General features: G+C 35.6%; 1 protein-coding gene across 3 annotated transcripts in view; it reads right to left on the bottom strand.

Moving 5' to 3' along the window:
- Positions 1 to 16,146, bottom strand: part of EPS15 (epidermal growth factor receptor pathway substrate 15) — a 146,421-nt gene that overhangs the window by 23,108 nt on the left and 107,167 nt on the right. For all 3 annotated transcript variants that reach the window (XM_044238211.1, XM_044238213.1, XM_044238212.1), the window contains exons 16-21: positions 11,845 to 12,048; positions 9,946 to 10,062; positions 9,642 to 9,732; positions 6,894 to 6,929; positions 5,878 to 6,014; positions 1,268 to 1,337 (exon numbers count right to left, since the gene is read on the bottom strand). In XM_044238211.1, the coding sequence (XP_044094146.1) occupies positions 1,268 to 1,337; positions 5,878 to 6,014; positions 6,894 to 6,929; positions 9,642 to 9,732; positions 9,946 to 10,062; positions 11,845 to 12,048 (655 nt within the window). The remainder of the gene's footprint in view (positions 1 to 1,267; positions 1,338 to 5,877; positions 6,015 to 6,893; positions 6,930 to 9,641; positions 9,733 to 9,945; positions 10,063 to 11,844; positions 12,049 to 16,146) is intronic.

Consider the following 16,146-nt stretch of genomic DNA (forward strand, 5'->3'; position numbering starts at 1 on the left):
TTCTAAGTTTTGATTTAAATCAATACCCAGCACTACGTTAAATCTGGTTTTCTACATATCTGCTTTTTATACTCAATTCCTTTTGTTACTCATATTGGAAGTTAAATTTCAACCTGAAAAAAACTCACACTGCTAAATCTCATCTTGTTTTAATTTGTACAATACCAAACATTTAAATTGTGAGGGCATTTCTACAAATCATTCTCTATGCTCATAATCCTCAACTTATCATATCAGCAAATTTGTGTACTGAATAACTCACCCTATTTACATCTGGAAAAATAAGGAATCCTGTTATCAGCATGATACCTGAGGTATTCACATGTTTGAGTCTGCTTCCCTCTGATTCCCTGCTCTCCCACACAATAGCTGGTCTGTTTTATTTTTAAATGGATAGTGAGAAAATTACAGAAGCTTTTAGACTGTCAGACTTTGGTTTGAATTTCAGCTTCAACTGGTTCAAATCTAGTAAACTGTATAATTTTATCAAGTTACTTAAAGTTCCTGTCCTCAGTATTCTGATCTTTAAAATGGAAATATTACTTAAAAGGATAAATGGAAAATTAACTGCCATAAATAAAGCCTAAAGACTGGATGCCAGAGTAACATTTCAATTTTCTCTGTGTTATTAAAAGATCTCACCCACTACTTGTAGAGCTATCATTATTACCTACTAGAAGCAATCTATAAGTTTAGGCCAAGATCTGTAAGAATCATTGCTGACTGTCAAAATGCCAAACACTGCCTTTTAACAAGGAAAAAAAAATTTTTATTGGCTTTACTGGCTAGAGTACATATTCTAGTAAGATTTTTTTTTTTAAATGAAGTATAGCTGAGACACAATGTTACATTCGTTTCAGGTGTACAACATAGTGATGTGACAAGTTTATAAATAAGCTTCCCATGAGCATAGCTACCATCTGTCCCCATACAACACAAATTTATAAGACCATTGACTGTATTTCCCATACTGTACCTTTCATTCCCATGATTTATTCATTCTATAACTGGAAACCTGTCTCCCACTCCCCTCTTGTAAGATCTTTAACATGAATAATAAACGAGATAAATAAATGATAAGAAAATTAGAGAGTGATATGCCAACAACTGCCATCATTACTGGTAGATTACAACTTGCTGTAACTATGCAATAATTTTACAGCCTTAAGTAAGTAAGTAGGACAATTATATTTGGAAACCAGAAAAAGAAGCTTAAAGAAAAGGGTAACACTTACTATTCAAATAAACTGATCAATTATTTCCTTACCTGAATCACTCGCTGCAACAACAACTGTTCCACCAGGAGCAAAAGGATCGTTGTGCTTCAATGTTTCTACCTAAACAAATTGCACAAAATCATGACTAAGAGAGGCGATATTTCATAGCTGAAACCTCATGGCCACACCAAAGAAAATATTCTTTACAAAATCTTAATTAAGAAATACAAGGCATTGGGGCACCTGGGTGGCTCAGTGGGCGGGGCCTCTGCCTTCAGCTCAGGTCATGATCTCAGGGTCTTGGGATAGAGCCCTGCATCAGGCTCTCTGCTCAGCAGGGAGCCTGCTTCCCTACCCACACCCCCCCTACTTGTGATCTCTCTGTCAAATAAATAAATAAAATCTTTAAAAAAAAAAAAAAAAGGAAAAAAATACAAGACATTAGGAATTAATGCTTCCCCTAATGATTTGCAATCTTATTAAACTAAATGACACATACCATTTTCTAATCTTTTATTGGGTAATATAATAGCCATTCAATATAGTATATGAAACACATATGGTTTAACAAGTAACTATCAAATGAACTCCTTTGTTATCACCTTTCAAGAAACTGCCAACACCTGGTAAGTCTTCATGTGCCCCTCTCTAAAAACAATCCCATCCCCCCTCTGTAGAGGTGATTACTACCCTGACTTTGGTGGCATTCATCTTTTTTCTTCATTATTTTGCTACTAGTACAGATACACACTGTTTTAACTTTTTGTATTGAAGTAATTTTAGGTTTCTAGAACAGTTGTAAAGATAATACATAGAGTTCTCATATATCCTTCACCCAGGTTCCTCTAATGTTAGTACCTCACATAATCACAGTACATCTATTAAAACTAAGGAATTAACACTGGTACAAAACTGTAAACTATAGGCATTATTTGGAATTCACCGGTTTTTTAATTAAGGTCCTTCTGCTATTCCAGGATGACATGCTGTATTTAGGATGCATACTATTCTAACTCTTAAAATATCCTAGTACTTAGTATCAGAAAATGCCAGATTGACTTTCTAGTTACAGCATTCTGCCCATCAGAGGAACATACACAGTACTCCAGAGGAAGATGGGGGTGGGGGCATGGAGAGAAGTGGAGGGGAGGAAAAGAGGGAAGAAAGAAGGGAGCGAGGAAGGCAGGGAGCTCTGCTAAAAAGATCCTGCTACTTTCAATAATAAACCACTTAAGAATCTGGACCAAGTGGCAAGGGTGAGTGGCTAGAGTGAGGACTTTACCAGAAGCCAAAGAGTTCCACTACAGAACTGTTTTCCTTACCAGAAGCCAAAGAGTTCCACTACAGAACTATTTTCCCAACTTATTTTGGTTTTTAATCATAGTCAAACAAATTATATACCTAGGAAGAAAAGTGAATTTTCTCTTTCTGGTATCAGGCCCTCTTAAGAGGCCAATGAAAGCCTTAGCAGACAGTTACATGAAATGGGCATAAAAAGCGTTTGGGAACCTGTATCTCCTCTGACTCATGGCTATCAATGTCATCTGTATTATAGGCTCTATTTCTAATCATTAAGAAATTGGTTATTAGAATTGAACATCAAATGGAGCAGAGAACCCGATGTGGGGCTCGATCCCAGGACCCTGGGATCATGAACTGAGCCGAAGGCAGAGGCTTTAACCCACTGAGCCACCCAGGTGCCCCTAACAGGCCTGATTTTTAACAAAAGCTTATAGATTTTAATCACCATCACAGAGAGACAGACAAAAAGCAGGCCTACCTTAGTGTCAGGTTTAATTTCTATTCCTTCCTCATAATACACTGTGTCACCACCTAAAAGATCATTGAGACAGCAGGGGGGAACAGGACGGACTGCATAGCCTTTGAAAGAATGAGGCCATTAGACACTATGTCATCTTCAGTTTGATAATTAGGCAATTTAATACACAAAAGTAATTTTCATAACTATAATTCAGATAGTATTTTATAGAATAAAGGTTCCAAAATCCTCCAAGGTCACCAAATTTATTATTGAAATTCTCTCTCTTCCATATTAGCCATCTACTCCCCACTCTGACTGTATGACTTAGTACCCACACTAACTATCTATCTACCCACATTAGCTATCATACACTAGCTAGGAAAGTAAGAAATAGTTGTTTTGTTTCACTTTGGTTTTTTAAACTATGTCCCTCTGAAAGCAGAGACTAGCCTTGAGGGAAATAGGAAAGACTTTAGGGGAGAGATTCAGATCTAGAAACATAATCAGATGCCTGTTTGAAAAGAAGGAAGATCACAATACATATGGGCTCTGTAGCTGGGAAGAATTAAGTTTAAATCTTGGACTATAGGACTTAGATTTTGGTCAGATAAATGAAGGTTTGAATTCAGTTCTACCACTTACTAACTTACTATCATTTAACCTTATCTTTAAAATGAGAATGGTAACAAGAGTTTCACAGAAATAGTGTGAAGATGAGATGGGTAACACATGAACAGAGCTTAGCACCATGCCTGGTACACAGAAGAGAGGAGATAAGCAAAGCTATTGTTATACTGCCAATTTGGTTTTTTGTTTTGTTTTTAATGGAGAAATCCTGAGCAGTCAGCAAGGGCAAAACAGCTTTCAAAAACTGGGGAGGAAAGAGAAAAAGTAAATAGGACAAATGGTGGAGAATTTTCATCAGGCAAGAGGAACAGCAGAAATTTGTTTTACTTTTAAATTAGGAAGAGCTACTTTGGTTTTCTTGCTCTTTAAAGATAAAAGTGGAGAATGAGAGACTAGAATAAGGTAACAGGAAAAAAATTCAGGTTGCAGACAATTTTAGAAGAATTTGGCAAATGGGTCCACGCTGCAAACTAAGTATAGGAAAACAGAGTATCCAGTAGCCTGTGGAAACCACAAATACTCAGTTACAGAGGCACTTGCTCACTTTTATATCAATGGAAAATACCAGCTGTTGGCCAAATAGCTCTTTACTGAGCACAGTAGGAAAGCAATTAAAGAATATCAGAATTTATTAACTTTAAAAGAATCAATTACTCTTTTAGGGGAGTATTTTTTTTTAAAGATTTTATTTATTTATTTGAAAGAAAGAGATATCACGAGTAGGCGGAGCGGCAGGCAGAGAGAGAGAGGAGGAAGCAGGCTCCTCGATGAGCAGAGAGTCCAATGTAGGACTCGATCCCAGGACCCCGGGATCATGACCTGAGCGGAAGGCAGAGGCTTTAACCCATTGAGACACCCCGGTGCTCCATCTTTTAAGGGAGTATTCTTAATCTAAGAGAATTAGAAGACAAAATTTTTGCTTCAAATTGCTCCATCAATTTTTCTTGTCTGGGTGAAACATCCTGCTTAACGAAATAATCCTCTAAAAGACAATTATCTATGATCTCTCTGATATGAGGAATTCGAAAGGCAGGGCAGGGGGACAGGGAGGGAAAAAATGAAACAAGATGGGGCTGGGGAGGGAGACAAACAGTAAGAGACTCTTAATCTCAGTAAACAAACTGAAGGTTGCTGGGGACTGGGGAGAGGAGGAATAGGGTGGCTGGGTTATGGACACTGGGGAGGGTATGTGCTATGGTGAGCCCTGTCAGTTGTGTAAGAGTGATGATTCACCAGACCTGTACCCCTGGGGCAAATAATCCATTATGTGTTAATTAAAAAAATAAGCCTCTAAATAAAAAATAAAACAAACAAATTCTAAAACCATTCATAATTATTGAAATTGGGTGACGGATACATGGAGATTTCTTTCTTTCTTTCTTTCTTTTTTTTTTTTAAAGATTTTATTTCTTTTTTAGAGAGAAAGAGAGAGAGCCCAAGCAGGGGCAGTGGCAGCCAGAGAAGGCAGAACAGGCAGAGGGAGAAGCAGGCTCCCCGCTGGGCAAGGAGCCCCATGAGGGACTCAATACCAAGACCCTGGGATCATGACCTGAGAGGAAGGCAGTTGCTTAACCAACTGAGCCACCCAGACATCCTTACGTGGAGGTTTCTTAAAATATCTCATTATATTACTCTATTTTGGGTATGTTTAAATTTCCACAATATATTTTCTTTTAAAGCCTCCAGACGATAAAGCACTTAGCCGTATGACCTTTGTTACTTCCAAGTCCCAGTGTTCTTACTGTTAAAACAGGGCTACCAATACCTACTTTGCAAGGTTGTGAAGATCACAAAAGAGAGTCTGACATTTAGTAGGAATTTGTATTTCTCTACAAGATTAACATGTATGTGTTATTAAATATATATAAAATGTGTCTATAAGTGATTTTATCTTTCTAAAACATCAATGCTATTTTTAGGTTGATTTTCATTATTTCAGTAATGCATAGCACACATTTCTAAAAAGCTTTAAAGACTGGTTAATGGATTTCGAACAATTTATTTTATATATGTCAATTGGATAATATTTGATCCTTATTAAGGATGGACTTGATTTTTAGATGAAATTAAGCTAGTCCAGCTAATTACAGGGGCAGATAAAGCTGTGAAATGCCAGTCTGAACCAAAAACTGGACGGACTGCATGAGACTGACATTTTCACACAGCCCATCAAAAGTAATCTAAAAGAGGATCCTTTGATTACTGTATATTTCAAGAAACTCACCAAGGACGACTGTTATCCATGTAACAGTTTTTAACCCTTCTACTTACCGAAGTATTACTGCTATTGCTGGCTGCACTGAAAGGGTCAGTACTTGAAGTGGCAAAAGGGTCAGCAGAAGACTGCTTGAAGAAACAGTCAGATGCAAATGGATCTGAACCTTTGAAAGGATCACCTCCAAATGGATCTAAGAAAATACAGCACATATATGAAAGACTGAAAACTACTACACTAAATTTCCTATCACCTGAAAGTATAATAACTGCCTTAATTAAAAGACATGTTGAACTTCTGCAGAATCTAAATTAGGTATTTGGCATTATGATTATTGACCATAAAAAAACAGTTGTACCTAAAACAGCTTTAATTAATATTCTTTTTCCTACTTGCTCATCATTCACCCAAAGCAAATCAATAATTCTAATACTTATTACAGAAAGATTACTTGTATGCTAGGTTGAAATAATTCCCTTAAACTAGTGATTCTAATTTTAGGGGAAGAGAAATCACAAATTCCTTTGTGATTTTGTGAAAAGATAGTCTCTCCCCTAATAAACTTATTTTGGAACAGGTTTGAGAAGCATAACAAATGGTACACAAGACCAGTGTACCTTTTACCTTAAGGTAAAGAGTACCTTATCAAGCTTGAGATTTAGTAATTCTTTAAGATATTTCCTTCCCCCCCATTCATATGCTATAATCTTAGGAAAACAAAATGTTCTAAACACTGAAGTAGTATAGATCACTATACTCATCTACTCCTTGGCTAACAAGGAAAAATCAGTCTAAATATTATTAAAAGTATCAAAATATAAACACTAATGTAATTTAAATAATAAAGCTAATAGTTAATTAAGCAAATTGACAAGAATCTACCAATTTCTCTCTGAAAATGCCAGGCACATACAACCTTTAGTGGGGCCTTTTATCAGTTTAAAAACTGAATAAAAAGCAAGTCTACTTCCTATAACTACCTTATTTTGATCCTTCATTTCTAAATATAACACAAGTTTATAATTAAACAGAATGAAATTACAGCTAAGTTGGACCTCAATAATATACATACCAATTTTTCCAAAAGGATCATCTTTGAAAGGATCACCTGTGACAAAATAAATAAGCAGAAATCACAATAACAATATTTACTGTAGGGACATCACTACTTAAAGGTAACTTTAAACAGAAGCAAAATTTATAAAGCAAAGTCTGTTTGGTTAGCTCTACCTCAAAGTAGATAAAACACTAAATGCCATGCATTTTTAGGAAACATTTAAAATAATAAAGAGTCAAGGCAGAACATCAACATACCTCATAAATGAAGCAATTTTCTTCTAATGACTCCTATTTTTTTTTTTTTAAGATTTAATTTGTTTATGAGAGAGAGAGAGTGCGTGCACGAGCAGGGAGAGGGGCAGAGGGAGAAGCAGACTCTCCACCGAGCAGGGAGCCTGATGTAGGGCTGACTCCCAGGACTCTGGGATCATGACCTGAGCCAAAGGCAGATGCTTAACTGGCTGAGCCCAGGCATCCCAGAAGAAGCAAATTTCAACTGGAGCCAACTATACTTACCCCCTGATCACCAGCTGAGGTTACAAATAGAAGGGAAAAGACAGGCACAACAGCAATAATTTTACTAACAGAATTCTCTGCTCTTCATAGAATTCTGAATGGGTATTACCATCACTACTCCAGAAACAAAGACACTCAGCCTTATTGAAGCAAAAAATAATTCTAGAACTATAGAGTTCAGAAATAAACCCTTACATTTATGGTCATTTGATTTTTGACAAGAGTGCCAAGACAGTTCTATAGGTCAAACATAATCTTTTCAACAAATGGTGCTGGGACAACTGGATATCCACATACAAAAGAAAAAAGCTAAACCCCCTACTCATACCGTAGTCCAAAATTAACCAAAAATAGATCAAAGATCTAAATGTAATAGCTAAAACTATAAAACTCTTAGAAGAAAACCTAAGAGTAAATCTTCATGACTTTGGATCTTAGACATGATATGAAAAGCACAAGTGACAAAAGAAAATATAGACTTCATCAAAATTAAGACAATGCAAAATACAAGAAAATATTTGCAAATCACATATTTGATTAGGGACTTGTATTCAGAATATATGAAGAACTTTTATAAGTCAACAAAAAGATGAACAATAAAAAATGGTCAAGTTCTTTGAATGAACATTTCTCCACAGAAGTTATACAAATGCCCAATAAGGACATAGAAAGATGCTCCACAAAAGGTATTTGCAAAGGACATACCCAGTAAGGGGTTAGTATCCAAAATATACAAAGAACTTATAAAACTCAACACCCAAAAAATCAAATAATCCAATTAAAAAGTGGGCAGGGATTCCTGAGTGGCTCAATCAGTTAAGCACCTGACTTTGGCTTACGTCATGATCTCAGGGTCCTGGGATCAAGCCCTACATAGGGCTTCATCCTCAGCAGGGAGTTGGCTTCTCCTTCTGCACCTCCCCACCAATACTCTCAATCACTCTCTCTCTCAAATAAATAAAATCTTAAAAAAAAAAAAAAAAGTGGGCAAGACATGAATAGACATTTTTCCAAAGAAGATACAGAGATGGCCAAAAGACATGTAAAAAGATGTTCAACATCACTCATCATCATGGAAGTGCACATCAAAACTACAATGAGATAATGCTTCACACCTGTCAGAATGGCTAAAATTAACAACACAAGAAACAACAGGTGTTGACAAGGATTCAGAAAAGGGGAACCCTCTTGCACTGCTGGTGGGAAAGCAAACTGGTACAGCCACTCAGGAAAACAGTATGGAGGTTCCTCAAAAAGTTAAAAATAGAACTACCCTATGATCAAGCAACTGCACTACTAGGAATTTACCCAAAGAATACAAAAATACTAATGTGAAGGGATACATGCACCTCAATGCTTACAGCAGCATTATCTACAATAGCCAAGTTTATTACGCTAAGTGAAATAAGTCAGAGAAAGACAAATACCACATGATTTCACTCATATGTGGAATTTAAGAAACAAAACAAATGATCCTGGGGGGAAAAGAGAAAGAGGCAACAAACCAAGAAACAGACTCAACTACAGAGAAGAAACTGGTGGTTATCAGAGGGGAGGTGGGGTGGGGGGAATATTAAATGGGTGATGGACATTAAGGAGGGCACTTCTTGTGACAAGCACCAGGTGTTGTATTTAAGTGATGAATCACTAAATTCTAATCCTGAAACAAATATTATACTGAAATGTAAATAAAACTTAGAGAAAAAAATAAAACTTAGAGAAAAAAAAACTGTCATAAACTGACAATCAGTTTCACAAACTGATTTGGAATCAACAAAATGCAAAAAGAGTTTTGACACCAGTGGTATTTAATATAGTTTACACTGACATCAGGTATTTCAATTCACTAAACTCCTATTTCTTCAAAAAGACTATAGGCACCTTAAGGGCAGGGATCTAGGTTCTAACTGCTATAGATTCCACTGTTTTAAAAGCATGGTGTTGGCACTCTGGTAAAAAATTGCTGGTTGACTTAAGAGTACCTAGTCTCCTCTCCTGGTCCATAATACCTTTCTTTTGGTCCTTATTCTGAAGAAGAAACATGTTCTTAATCAGGGGCTCCATCCCAGGAGTTTGTTGCCTGATGAGGACAAATACCAGCAAATATAAGCATATCACATCTCTACACCCCTCTGCTTTTGCTGTTAACAAGTAGGATCTTAAAACTGAGCCCTAATTCCTATATAGTTACATGAAAAAGACTTTTTTTTTGGTAAATCCATAATATAAAAATAAGAGTACTTACTGCCAACAAAAGGATCAGACTGGAAAAAATCCAAGTTTGTATCTGCAACAGGATCTGTCAGTGAACTTGATTCTACATTAAATGGATCTCCCTAAAAATAATTTTAAATCAAAAAGTATTATTTTAGAAACCAGTTATAAGATGTAACATTTTAAAATAAAATAACATGCTTTGAAAAAAATAACAAATATTTCTGTAGTCATAAAGTTCACTTAATACATTTTTCTTTCCTTAGCCTAAAACAGTGTATAACCCATCTAGGAAAATCTGTAACAAGAACATTTACATATAAAATTATTTTTACCTCTTTTGAATGTCTGTCACTATTAAATTCAGGACAAACTTTCTCATGAACAGCTGTAGTTGCCACTTCATTATCATCAGTCACACCAGAAGGCAGTATTTCAGGACTACTTCTTGCCTACAAAATATTAACGTTATATGGACTAAAGATGTATTTTCTACTTGGCAGAGGAAACTGACAAAGGATAACAAAAAATTGCTAAAAATACAGAAGACAAGCAGAATGTATTCATTAAATGAGTTCTTCTCTTAAAATCCTTCTTAGGAAAACAGTATCATTAAGCATCAAAGTCACTCAGGCCAGAAAACTTAAAACCACTTAACCACTTCCCTCGTGTCATTTCCCAGCTAGCCTCCAAGTCTTGCTGAGTTCACCTCCTACTTCCTTCTCAGATCCATTCCTTTCTTTCCTCATTGTCACTATTATCCATTTACAGTACCATCCTTCTGCTCCGGAGTAACCTTCTAACTGCCTTCTTGCCTCCACTATGTGCCCTTCCAACTGGTCCTTCTTGTAGTAGCTAAAGGAATAGATCTAAAATATCTGATTGGGGCTCTTATGTTTAAACGTCCTTCAATGGCTTCCCCTTGCTTTCTGGATTTAGACCAGTAGGTAATAGGGCTTAAGAAGTGGCAGGGGAAATCTTCATTTCATACCACACTATGTCCTTGAAGGATAACTTTTTGTATTTAAAAGAACAGTGTATAATGTATCTAAGACTGCAACACCTAAATACAAATCAAGTCTGTTAATATTATGTCTTTAGTATCTCTCACACTTGTATTCTTCTCATCATCCCTCCTATTACTGCTTCAGTTTAGGCTAAAACAGTCTCACACAGATCATTCCAATAGTCTCTTAACATATCTCCATGCATCCAGTCCTACTCTCAAATCCATTTTTTATATTTTTCTAAAAGGTAAATGCAATTATGTCACAACTTGCTTAAAATTCTTCAATGGCTACTCACCACAGTAAGATAAACCTCCCAATGCTTCAAAATGAATCCAAATTTCTTACTCTCTGTCCCTTTCTGACCTAAAAGTAGTCATTTTTATCCAGGGGGCTCCTCATAATCACCCACAGAATATTCTGTAAAAATACAGGTACGTGGCACCATCCCAGAAACTCTAGCTCAGCAAGTCTGTAATGGGGTGCAGACATCTATATTTTATGTAAGAGGTAATGCAGGGAGCCACTATGAGAGGGCGTCATTTCCTACTAATATTCCCCGCACCATCACAAGAGATCCTTTGAGAACTTCTTATGACCCTGTTCAGCATGATTCTCCCATCTTATACCTATGCAAATGCTGTTTTCTCTGCCAGGAATATACCACCTTCTTCTTTGCTTAACACTTCTTATTCTGAAGCTCACCTATAAAGCTTTCTCTATACAATCTTGAGCTCCTCCAAGCTGTCCTCCCTGACTATCACAGCCCTTCACAGTGTTACACTGCTAGACTGTATGCTGCTTAAAGGCAGGGTTACAGTCTTTTGTCTCTGCAGCTCTCACATATAACAGCAGCACTGCTGTGTGCTCTCTAAGTAACTAGTAAATAAATGTACTCAACATTATGAGATAAAGAATTACTTTCAGCCTTGCGTGAGAAGATTTAAAAAAAAAAGTTTTAAAAAGTTACTATCTATAGAGCTACTGTTTTGAAAACATGCTTTATAACAAACGGATTGGTTAAAATCACATTTTTACACTAGTTAAAAGTGTCAGAACTATCGGATCAGAGTACCTACTCTTTCTCTCTGGGGAAAAAAATCAACTGTCCTCAGATGAGGCAAGGTTCCATATTTATATTAAGTATGATGTCAACAAAAACTCTGAGCTGAATTAATTTTTTTCTTCTGAACTTGATTATGAAGGTTATAGAACAATTAGACTTACTGGAGACTCCTGGTGTATGGGCTCTGACTCTAACATGCCTTGGCTGTCAGCATGCTCATTAAGGTTAGCTGTTTCACTGCTGCTGGTGCTAAGGCTGCAATAATCTGTAGCACCATTTATAAGAATGCTGTGTGGGCTACTGCACCAATTTAATTGATTATTATGGTTTTCCAGCTCTTTCATTTCCATCAGCTTCATTTGCATCTGTCAACACAAAGTAGAAATACAAAACACAATTTATTACTAGAAGAACACAAACATAAAAAGAGCTACATCCTTAGACTCAAAGATAAGCTGCTTCCATTAAGGAGAATCCTCTGGGAATGCAGCACAATTTAGAGAGATTTCAGTAATCCATCCCAGTAAGTCTTCTGGACATTACAGTATACATGGATTTGCTTTTGCACATCTTTTTAAAGCTCCAAGAATTGTGATTCAAATATTTACATTTTGGTATCCTTCACGGATAACCGGAAAAAGGGTCAGGGTACTGGGGAAAAGATGGCAAGTAACAGAACAAGAGAAGATTTTGTGATGAAGCTCTGGGGGGGTAAAAAAAAAAAAAAAGGAAGTTCGGGGAGAGAACACAAGAACACAAGGATTTAGAGCCATCCATAATTCTATTGGGAAGTAGAGGAGTGAAGACTAAGGTTAAAGGAGCTACTGTCCTATGCTCCAGCATTATTTATTAACGGGCTAGAGCGCTAGGAGTGGTCTCTAAAATCTAAGCTATTCTAAACATGTTAAATAAAGGACAAAGTATTTTGGGTCCCAGTATCCAAGTGACTTTATATTCCTGGAACAACAGAGGGAGAGAGACGCAGAATTTAATAAACTGTAATATATATTAAAAGAAAAATATTGGGCCCAGAGGCAGGGAAAAAACTTTAGAGAGGGCAAAATTAAAATATGTTTCCTAGTGAAAAAGAGTAATGAATGGAATTTTACTGAATAGTTTCCATTTTTCATAAAATATTTTTTTTCATTACATTGGAATTCCCTTTATTTATTAGCATGCTGTGTTTTCTGGACATTTCATAAATCAAGGCTCAGTTCCCCTAATCTTATTTTCTGCATAAGGTTTTTAACTTTCTCATTTTAGAATCTGTAATTCTCCACAGATCTTTTCAGGGCCATAACCTGGGAAAAGAACACTATATTCAACTGGGAAAACAGATGTCAGTCAATCTCTGTCACCTTCTAGTCAAGAGATCTTAGTTAAAGTAACCTCCTCAAGCCTTTATTTCTTAATCCATAAAGTAAGACCTTTCTCCACAGATGATTAAATGAGGCAAAGATATATCTGAAAGAACTCTGTAAAATGTAAAGGTTTGTATCAATAATGGACAATGTGTATAAAAGTGCCTAGCACACTGCATTTCTCACTATTGTACCAATTAAGTTTCCCTGTTTCTTTTCTATTAATTCACTCTGTTTTTAAAAAGCTAAAGACCTTGAGCTCTTTGAGGGTAGGAACCACAACTTTTGCTATCAACTTGGTACTGCCAACATCTACCACAATGATGTATATACTATAGTGCTTAATTTATGTTTACTGAATGGACATAGTATTGTGCTTATAAATTTAAACCATGTATATCAGTAAGCATTTGTATCTATCACAATGCATTGTCTTTAGTAAACAATCCAAAATACTACATATCTGTAATACACAGCATGTGCCTTGTATATTCCTAGTGATATTAAGTTTGGCTTATAAAACATTTTTTTAACATTAATTTATGGAAAGAAATAGATTTTATATCCTAACCCAGTAAATACATGTATTTATTTGGCTAGGTCTTTCTGTGTGTATATATACACATAAACACATACGTGCAATTTAGACACATTCATCCATATGTATAATTTATATGCACATACATATGTATATACAGTTGTGAAAAAGTTTCATGAAGTAATATGTATCCTTATTCCATGTAATGCACCATCATTTTTCCTATTCTGTCTTATATCATTCTTATTTTTTGTATACAAAGTATGTCTTTATTTTTTCTAAACAAAAAAACAACTTGTATAGGAATACGTATGAATGCACAGGCACACACAGAGAGGTGCATCCATGTACAAACAGAATTCTAAAAAGATACCATGCTGCAAATATTGTTTTTCTCCAGGAAGTAGAACTGTCAGACTTTTCACTTTCTATTTTAAAAATATACATAGTGTAGTACTCCATTACTACCAACAGTTAACTCAATTTTTTTATATATGAAAAACTTGCAATGTGTATTAGGAAAAAAAAATGTGCATGTATGAAACACTTTTACGTTATAAGGAGAAAATAATTTTAGGTTTTATGGATAAGGCAGTGTTTCTCACTGAGTTAGGCACAATCACTGACTATACTGGCCAGGGAGATGTCTTCTGTGGGGACCAGAAGCAAAGCTCCCCTCTTGTCCATCTGCTTTAGGGCTGTGCAATACCTCCTATTTTCCCAGTCATGGCCCTTCTGACTTTTTTCTTGTCCCTGACTGAACCTATGAAGCTCACAAAATGATCTTAACACCTCAGGCCACATGCATTTGAAGAACAGTAAGATGATGTTTATTCACTTCTAGTTACCAGTATGTCAAGCTGGGTCAGCTCATGGAGTCCCAAATAACGAACACTTTGGTAGTAAGCAGCACCAAAGACTCAAAAGCTCTGAACAATCCAGAACACTCCTGTCTTAATTCATTTTTTTAAAAAATTTTATCATGACCATTAAAATAATTTCAATATCCACTAAACCTTTACAGTCTAAAATTTGAAACCTTAACACTAAAATAATAACCATTATATAGATGAAGCAGTATGTGGAAATACTTGCTTATCAAGGAGTACTAGTCAAGACAACCTATTTCTTATAGTTACTTCTGAGACAATAAAATCTTGAACAAAACTGGGCCTTCTGCGCCTGGCCCTCTCACACATCTGTCACTTAGCCTGTCTTCTTTCTTAGTCTCTGCATAAACTTGGAGGATATAGAAAAAAGAAATTACACAACTAACACAAGTTCTTCACAAACTGTGCAAGAGAAATGCAATATACTATCACAATGCCAGAAACATTTGTATAAAAACAGTATATACTGAGTAAGTAAGATACATAGAATTAAAGCCAAAGGTTCTTTATTTTTCTTTCTTTTTCTTTTCTTTTTCTTACCATAAATATAAGGTAAGAAGTATAAATGAAAATTTGGCAAGTCAGAAAATTTCCCTAAGTTATACCTTTTTTCAGAAAAGCTGTAGTTTAGCTTTAAAGAGCAATTAAAATTTCAGGGTAATTTACAGTTTGGATCTTCATCTTTTAATAGGCCCATGGGAAAATACTGCCCTCTGTGGGAAAGACACACAAGTCACTAAGTCAAATGTAAGAAATCAGTATGTTTATTCTTTTTTTGTGTGTGTCCGTGGCTGATTTATTTACTTATTTATTTACTTTCCTAAATAAATTCTACACCCAATGTGGGGCTTGAACTTACAACCCCAAGATCAAGAGTCAAATGTGTTACTGACTGAGCCAGCCAGGTGCCCCTGGTATGTCTGTTCTTGAGGTTTGAGATCAGATGCAAGAATATAAATTAATTCCTTCCACAGATAGCAAATATTATCTGGCACACTTCGTAGTATAGTTTGCTGAGATTATTTTCCTTGTTCAGAAACACTGTTTTATTTTCTCAATGATAATTTATAATATCCAGAATCTTTTCTACTTTTCTCATTTATGTTCCTTCCTTTGAAAGAAATTCCCTTTCAAAAAACAAAGAGACAAGCCAGATACTGGGAGAAATTATTTGCAAATCAAATATCTGATAAGGAACTTATATCCAGGAAATATTTTTTAAAACTTCTATAATAATAATTAGACAATACTTTTTTTTAATGGGAAAAAGATTTATACAGACATTTTATCCAAGAGGATATACAAATGGGTAATAAGCACATGAAAAGATACTCAGTATTACTAGTTGTTAGAAAAGTAGAAATTAGAAACTATGAGATACCACTTCACACCCACTAGAATGACTGAAATTAGTTAGGTGGACAAAAAAGTGTTGGTAAGATTGTGAAGAAAGAAACGGAACCCTCATATACTGCCAGTGGGAATGTGAAATGGTATAGCGACTTTGGTCAACAGTTTGGCAATTTAAAGTTAAAAAAAAAAAAAATTTAAACATAACTTCACAATATAATCAACTATTCCATACTCCCCAAAAATGAAAACACATGTCCACAAAAAGAATTATATGCAAATTTTCATAGCAGCATTATTTGTAATAGCCAACGAATAGAAAGA

Source organism: Neovison vison, chromosome 2, assembly GCF_020171115.1.
Source record: "Neovison vison isolate M4711 chromosome 2, ASM_NN_V1, whole genome shotgun sequence".
Lineage (NCBI taxonomy): Eukaryota > Metazoa > Chordata > Mammalia > Carnivora > Mustelidae > Neogale > Neogale vison.